The sequence below is a fragment of the Hyposmocoma kahamanoa genome, unplaced genomic scaffold (genome assembly GCF_003589595.1).
Source record: "Hyposmocoma kahamanoa isolate Upper Pololo Valley unplaced genomic scaffold, ASM358959v1 83241, whole genome shotgun sequence".
Taxonomy (NCBI): domain Eukaryota; kingdom Metazoa; phylum Arthropoda; class Insecta; order Lepidoptera; family Cosmopterigidae; genus Hyposmocoma; species Hyposmocoma kahamanoa.
The window spans coordinates 2,559-11,076 of record NW_020654196.1 but is presented as its reverse complement, the minus strand read 5'-3'; the positions used below and the strand labels follow the sequence as shown (position 1 = coordinate 11,076).

The following is an 8,518-nucleotide window of genomic DNA, read 5'->3' as shown; positions in this document are numbered from 1 at the left end:
CTAAGGATGTTTCGTTTTCTGGGTCGTTGATGCGTTCCCGTGTTCTTAGGTTTTGCACGTGAATTATCAGCCTCGTCCGGAGCGTGACTTATTGGTAAGCGTGAGAGCTTCGTAATGGGGCGTTTCACGTTATCTGAGGTTTTTGTTTTTAGTGTGACCACGCGCACTCGTCCGTCCGCTCCTGCATGGGTGTCTGTTATCCTTCCCATTAGCCATCTCGCTGGAGGAATGTGATCATCTCTCAATAGAACTAGGTCGTCAATTTGCAAATTCGGAGTAGGGTAGAACCATTTACTTCGTGTTTGTAAGGTTTGTAGATAAGTTGTTGACCACCGCTTCCAGAAATCGCTTAACATTTTTTCTGTTTGGCGCCATCGTATAGTTAAGCTCATATTGTTGTCGTCGGTGCTTAATGGTGGTCCTAACAGAGGCCCGCCGACCAGGAAGTGCCCAGGAGTGAGACATTCTAAATCCTCTGGGTCCTCAGTAATAGCCACTAGCGGTCTTGAGTTCAGGCAAGCCTCGATCTGTACCAGCAACGTCGAGAATTCTTCAAATGTTAGTCGTTGTTCCCCCAGGACGCGTCTAAGATGGTGTTTTAAACTCTTGACCGCAGCTTCCCAGAGACCGCCTGCAGTAGGCCACGATGGGGCATTGAAGTGCCATTCGATGTTAGATTCAGCAGCAAAGTTCAGGAACTCGTCGTTTACATATAGTCGCAGGGCCTCTTCTCTTTCTTTTGTTAATATTTTGGCAGCGCTAACAAAGTTTGTGCCGTTGTCGCTATACATGTGCCTGGGTGTTCCTCTTCGGCCACAAAGACGTTTTAAGGCAGCGATGAAAGCGGCTGCAGTTAAATCAGATACCAACTCGAGGTGAACGGCCTTGGTGCATAGGCAAATGAAAACAGCGATGTAAGCTTTCATCGTCTTAATTCCACGACCCTTGTTGGCCTTGACATCCACTTGTCCGGTAAAGTCCACCCCCGTATGAGTAAAGGGGCGGGAGGGATTCACCCGCTGTTCGGGCAAGTCGGCCATCAATTGGTAGCTGTTCTGCTTATTGTGGCGGTGACATTTGACACACCTTGTAATGCAGTGCTTGACCGTTGACATGCCTCCAATGATCCAATATTTGGTTCGTAGATACTGCAGGGTTAATCGAGCGCCTCCGTGGAGAGTAGCAGCGTGCGCCTGTTCAATTAATAATTCGGTCAGCTTGTATTTTTTCGGTAGGATGATGGGGTGTTTTTGAGTGTGACTCAAGTCGGCTCGACCTAGTCGCCCGCCAACTCGTAGTATAGTGTCTCGATCAATTATTGGATTCAAATTAATAATTTTGCTGCTTGAACTGACCCGGTTATGTTTTTGTAGTTGCGAAATTTCTTCTGCAAAAGAGTTATGTTGTACTGTCTTGATTATCATGTGTAATGTCGACCTTAATTCAGTTGACGATAAGTACGTGAGTCGAATGGCGCCGTTTTTGTCACGCGCATTTTTTATAAAACGTAGGATCCAGCTCAGCGTTCTTGTTGCACGTGTCATGGAGCTATGCTTATGTAGAAGCTCTTCAATAAGTGGGGCAGGTATTTGCGTCACACACACTTGAGGTTGCTTTCGCTCTTCTTCGCGCGTTTCGAATATGTTTTCAGGAGGCAGGTCATTACTTTTCAGCCATGAAGGGCCCTCCAGCCAGAGAGAGTGCGACAGGAGTTGACATGGAGACAAACCACGGCTCGCACAATCAGCAGGATTATCCTCTGATTTTACGTGTCTCCAGCAATTTGGGGGCATGACTTCCGTTATTTGTGTCACCCTGTTTGCTACAAATGTTTTCCATCGGTAGGGTTCACCTTGTAGCCATCCTAGTACTACCATAGAGTCGGTCCACCCGTGTATTGTGACTGTCTGCGCCTTTATTGAGTCAGTGACCTTTTTCATGAGGTGTGCTAGTGACAATGCGCCGCATAGTTCCATGCGCGGTAGTGTAATGCGCTTATTCAAAGGCGCTAACTTTGTTTTGCCCGCCACAATTTGTATGACTTTTTTTCCATGTGGTCCTGTAGATATGCAGTAGATTACACATCCATAGGCCTTTTCAGAGGCATCACTGAATCCATGGAGTTCAATGTTTTGTTGAGTGTTCCCAATCCAGCGGGGTATAAAAAAATTTTGTATGGATGGGAGTTCTTTGTTGAATTGTTCCCATTCCTGTTGTATGCATTCTGGAAGAGGGCTGTCCCAGTCTGATGTCGTTTTCCAAGCTTGCTGAAACATGAGCTTTGCCTTCGTTGTAACAGGAGATAGCCATCCAAGAGGGTCGTATAGTTTGGCGAGTTCGGACAGCAGAGTTCGTTTCGTAGTGACGTCATTTGTAGTCGTAACTGAGTTATGTCGGAACGTAAAGTTATCCGTTTGGGGATTCCACGTTATGCCTAGCGTTTTGTTTGTCTCGGCCTGTTGAAAATTGAACATGTTTTGACTAATGAGTTCCTCGGGCAAATTTTCCAATAGAGTGAGATTGTTGCTAGCCCATTTGCGCATGTTAAATCCTCCGCATTTTAGCATTGTAATTAATTGGCTTTGTGCCATTTGTGCTTCTTCTATGCTGTTGCAGCCGGCTAACAAATCGTCAACATATAACTGATGATCGAGGATTTCAGCAGCTAGAGGGTAGAACTTGCCCTCATCCATAATCAGTTGCTTAATTGTGCGCATAGCGAGGAATGGTGCGGCCTTAGTACCATAGGTTACTGTACACAGTTGGTACTCTTGTATTGGTTCGAGTGTAGAGTCCCTCCATACAATTTTTTGAAGATGTTGGTCTTCTTCAGCAATCAAGATTTGGCGGTAAAACTTTTCTATATCTGCCGTATAAACGTATTGGTATGATCGCCACCGTAAAATCATTGATTGTAAATCTTGTTGTAGGTTCGGGCCGCATTCCATAAGTTGATTCAAACTGTACCCTGACGATGTGTTCGAAGAAGCGTTGAATACGGCACGCAATTTGGTCGTAGTAGATTCGGGTTTGAGAACCCCGTGATGTGGCAGGAAGCAGCTTGGCTCTCGTGATTCTGTGCTGAGCTTCATGTGACCGAGCGCCACATATTCACCTATGAACGCCTTGTAACTGTCAGACAATTCTTCGTTTTGCGTTAGACGTTTTTCAAGTTGTCTGAATTGCGCTACTGCTTGCCGCTTGGATGTACCTAATTTTTGTTCGTAATTCTGTTTCATAGGTATTTTTACTACGTAGCGACCGTCTGCGAGGCGGCGTGTCGAGTTCGCGTATAATGTTTCACAACACGCCTCGCCTGAAGTCATTTGTTTATTATTGTTTGTAGTAATGTCTTCCAATTCCCAAAATTGTGATATTTCTTCTAGGTTATGAATGAGAGCATGACAATTATATGTTTTCATGTTGCCGAGAAGGACCCATCCCACCTTGGTTTGTAGTGCTATGGGTGCCTCGCTAGGGCCACGTAAGATGCAACCTGTAGCTATTTCTGCATATACACCCGCGTCAAGTAGGACATCCACAGGTCGAGAAACATTGTAGTCGGGGTCCGCCAAGTTTATGTCTTGTAGGTGTGGCCATTGTTGTTTTTTGAAGCTGCAGTTAGGCAAGTTATTTAGAACCTTTTTCATAACTAATGCGCTGGTAGTAAATGTATAGTCGCCATAAAGTGAAGTGCAGTTTAATGATACGGTTCCATTACTCTGGGTGTTAGATGCTCCAATTCCAAATACAGAGGCGTTCTCATGCTGTCTAGGGAGTCCGAGACGTTGTACTGCAGACTCGGTTATGAGATTGATCTGTGATCTTTGGTCGAGTAAACATCTCAGTGTGACATAAGTGCCGTTAATGGCCTTGACCCTTATTTGTAGGGTGGCTAATAACACCTCATTATAGTTGCCCGCCACGTGGTTTGAAGATGTTTGTAGAGGCACGGCGTGATTGAATTTAGGTTGCAAAGGTGGTTGACCCTCCGGCGGTGGCGGAGTTCGCTTAGCAACGCGAAGAGTGTCGTGTAACGAGGTGTGATGCGGCAAGTTGCAGACACGGCACGTTTTCTTGGAATGGCATTGTTTATCGTGGCAATACAGACAATTTTCACATATATTTAATTGTGAAATTGTTTTCAATTTAGCATCAGGTGCCATGTCAGAAAATAGTTTGCAGTTCATTAACACATGGTTTGTTTTACATAAGGGACAAGATCGTTCGGCGCTCACGTGGTATGTTCGTGGGTGAACACGTGTCTGTTTGTTTTGTACTGCCCTTAGTGATGGCGTCGAATAGGCTCTAGCAGGTGGATTTCTTTCTGGCGGATTATAAGGTTTTGGCGCTGTAGAGACGTTGGGTTGCTGTTTTTTCCTGGTTACGGGTTCCAAGGCAGTAAACTTGCTTTCCAGGAACTGTATAAACTCGTCGAATGTTGGTAGCTCACGTGGGGCCTTTCTTGTTTCCATATAAGACGTATATGTGTCGGCGTCCAGCTTTCCTGTTAGGATATGAACTAATATAGGAGCCCACGTTGCTGTATCCACTCCTAGGTTATTAATTGCGTGAGTCGTCTCAAGAGTGGTATCGTGTAACCGTTTTAGTTCATACGCACTTTGGTGTTGGATAGAGGGTTGATTCATGAACGTTTGCATTAGCCGTGTAAATAGAAGCTGTTTGTTGTCGTATCTATGTGTTAATATGTCCCAGCACGCATCGTAGTTTTCTGCCGATACCGTAAGATGTTGGACAATCCTTTCCGCTTCACCTCGGAGCCTCCCTTTAAGATGTTGCATCTTCTGGGCCTTAGAGAGTGACATGTTGTTGTGAATCGTTTCTCTGTATAAATCTAGGAAGGTTGGCCACTGCGCATAGTTACCCGAGAAGATAGGGATCTCGATTTTTGGTAGAGATTGATTCTGGGATGTGGTGGCGTTCAATTTGCGATGTAATTGACGTTTAATAGACTCGTACCGATTTTCGTTATCAGTGAAATCTTGCTCGTAGTCCAAGTTACAATCAGTAAGCAGATTGTCGATCTGCCAATGTGTTTCATCTATTATTTTCCACCTGGCCTGAAGCATCTGCAACTTGTCTTCAACCTCCCACTTCTCGTTAATGGTTTCAATGTCAATATTGCGAATTAACCGAGATAGAGCTCTGAAGTTGGTAGCTTGTTGCATGATCAACTCGTCGGACTTTGATGGAGTTCCCTTTGCCTCCCTTCCGTCAGGAGGGGCTTGATAAGTTAAAAGGGTGTTGCGGATGGACTCATATTTAGACTTCACTTTTTCGTACATGTTGGTGTTGACATACATTGTTGTTTTGATGTCGTAGTAAAGAAGTCTGCTGTGGTTGTTTTCAAATTCGTTCCACAGCTCGTCGATTGTATCCACACGTTTTTTGATGTAATCGGTGGTTTTACGGGCAGCTGCGTCCTTGTTGAAGTTTACACCAATTTTATTAATTGTTTCTGAGAGTATCTCTTGACGTTGAAATAGACTCTCCATTGTGCTGAAGTTCAAATGTAATGTCGAAGAGTTTTTTATATACGCGTTGTTCAGTACCGTATGAGTGACCTCTCCTCAAGGTATGTGCGCCTTCTCAATCGTTACCGGTGAGACCCTCTTCTGGGAAGCCGGCCGACCGATTCGCTACCAAGATTCAAAGTTCAATTCATACGTTACTGGAATTCGTTTAGTACGCTCACGGACCGGGAGACCGATAGACCACAGACTCCGATCCGGCTCGAAGGACCAAAATGTAAGGGTAGCTTCCCTTACTCTAAGTTGTAGTTTGCTGGAGAGTCAATCAGTTTATCACTGGAACGGGATGTTAGTAATGAAATGTGTCCGCACTCAATGATTCCGTTTATTGAACTCTAAATAAAGTAAACACGTAATAGCTTTTTATGTTAAAATCTACGTCAGCGTATATAGTTTTGCAATTATTATAATATTTTCCTAAATATGTCGAGGTAGCTCGTACAAAAACGATACCCAAATTGCATTTTTTTTTAAATCGTACCCGCCATCTTGGATATACTAATAAGTCCTATATTCGTTATGGCACCCCCCAATACCTCGAAAACGATACCCATATTGCATTTTTTTTTAAATCGTGTCCGCCATCTTGGATTTACTAATAAGTGCTATATTCGTCATGAGCACCCTCAAAAACATCTAAAACGATACTTAGCTTGCCATTATTCGAAAAATCGTGCCCGCCATTTTGCATTTACAAATAAGTGCTATATTCGTAATGAGCATCTCCAAATACCTTAAAAACGATACCCATATTGCGTTTTTTTGAAAAGTCGTGACTGCCATCGTGTATTTATGAATAAGTGTTATATTCGTAATAGGCACCCCCAAATACCTTGAAAACGATACCCATATTGCATTTTATTGAAAAATCGTGTCCGCCATATTGGATTTACTAATAAGTGCTATATTTGTCATGAGCACCCTCAAATACCTCTAAAACAATACCCAACTTGTCATTATTCGAAAAATCGTGCCCGCCATCTTGCATTTACAAATAAGTGCTATATTCGTAATGAGCATCCCCAAATACCTTAAAAACGATACCCATATTGCATTTTTTTGAAAAGTCGTGTACGCCTTCTTGGATTTACTGATAAGTGTTTAGGAGCCTGTTGTGTAGCTGCTGGTAGGCAAATAAAACGCTGGTTGTTCAGGAGTCGAAGGCTATTGCTGTGGCTTGCTAGCTTGGTGTGGCTTGGTGTAGCTCGACATTTAATCAACGAATGTTACTACTTATATACTTTTGTATATCTTAGAAATAGTACAAGTCTGATTGAGTAAGTAGTACATAGAGATGTTACGGCGCGGGTGCGCACGAAGGCATAAATAGGACCCGCCGCGCGCTCGCCGTTCAGTGCACGCCGACGCGTTGAGCGCGGCGGATGCGTGGATGACTTGCAGCTACAGGGCTCCCCTCTAAGCGAAGCGTACCGGTGGTCTCACGGCGCGTCCCGACCTTGTTGTGGTTTCTCTGGCGGGACTCTGTGGCGCTTTGGTGATTGCAGGTGCTGTGACAGTGTCGGTCGTACAATCCGCGGGCGTGAAAGCAGGTTTTAGGCGGTCAATTGATACGGTTGCCTGTCGATCTGGTAGTTGCAGCACGAACACCTTGTCCTTTTTTTTCAGTACGCGGTAGGGCCCGTCATATGGTGGTTGCAGTGGTTTTTTGACGGCGTCGACTCTCAGGAACACTTGCTGGCAGTCTCGCAAAGCAGGGTGAACAAATATCGCTCGTTTATTGTTGTGTGGTGGTAATGACGATGATGGTTTGAGCGCGTTGATGGATTCTTTTATTTTTGTGACGTAATTGTGATCCATAGTGACGTCACATGGCGATTCGACGAAAAAATCGCCAGGCAGTCGCAGGTTGCGGCCGAAAGTCAGCTGTGCAGCGCTTACGCCGGTATCGCTGCGCACGGCGGCGCGCAGGCCAAGTAGTACAGTCGGTAGCACGTCTATCCAGTGTGATGTTGATTGTAGGCGTGCGGTGAGCGCTGTCTTCATAGTGCGGTGCCATCGTTCCACCAAACCATTGCTCTGTGGGTGGTATGGTGTAGTGCGTATTTTTTCTATGCCGGCTAGCCTTGTTAGTGCAATAAATAGTTTGCTTTCAAATTGCCTCCCTTGGTCTGACGTTATTTTCGCTGGGCAGCCGTAACGTGCAATCCACTGTTCGTAGAAGGCTTTGGCTACCGTTTCAGCTGTCATCTCTTCCGATGGTATAGCTTCAGGCCATCTCGTTGTGCGGTCCACCATAGTGATAAGGTAGCGGTGACCGTGCGGGGATGTTGGGAGTGGTCCGACGATGTCGATGTGCACGTGAGAGAATCGATCGTGTGACGGCGGGAATGGTGCAACTTCGCTGGCTGTGTGCCGTTGAATTTTTGCACGTTGACAAGCGACGCAGGTTTTCGTCCACTTGCCGATGTCCGCGTTGAGTGAAGGCCAAAAGAATCTTTCCTTCATGAGCTTGCGGGTGGTTCGAGTACCGGGGTGAGAAAGTCGGTGTACCGCGTTAAATGCAGAATACCGGAGATCTGGTGGTACGTACGGGCGTGCGTTAGGTGTCGAACATTCTGTGAGGATAAGCTTCGGCGATGATGGTAGTGGCATTAGCTTAAAGCGTAGGTTTTGATTCGACAGTAGCGTAGGTATATCGCTGTCCTTTTCTTGCGCATGGGCGAGTTGCTCGTAGTCGAACGTGGAAGGGGCAGTGATTGCATCGATTCTTGACAGGGCATCAGCCACTACGTTATCGTTGCCACTGATGCTCCTTATGTCCGATGTGAATTCACTAATGAACAGGATTTGGCGCGTGCGTCTTGGTGTTTCATTGTTGTGATTGACCTGTGTGAACATGTAGGTTAACGGCTTGTGGTCTGTGTAGATTATCAGATGTCGTCCCTCGAATGTTTTGCGGAAATGCTTAACCGCCATATATATGGCTAAAAGCTCTCGGTCGTAGG

At 45.4% G+C, this 8,518-nt stretch overlaps 1 protein-coding gene across 1 annotated transcript; it reads right to left on the bottom strand.

The window, feature by feature from the left end:
- Positions 1-58: 58 nt before the first annotated feature.
- Positions 59-5,516, bottom strand: LOC113234351 (the record flags this gene model as incomplete). The annotated part of the gene is made up of 1 exon (XM_026469656.1): positions 59-5,516. A coding segment is annotated over exon 1 (5,458 nt), but the record flags the coding sequence as incomplete, so codon positions are not given.
- Between the last annotated feature and the right edge of the window lie 3,002 nt (positions 5,517-8,518).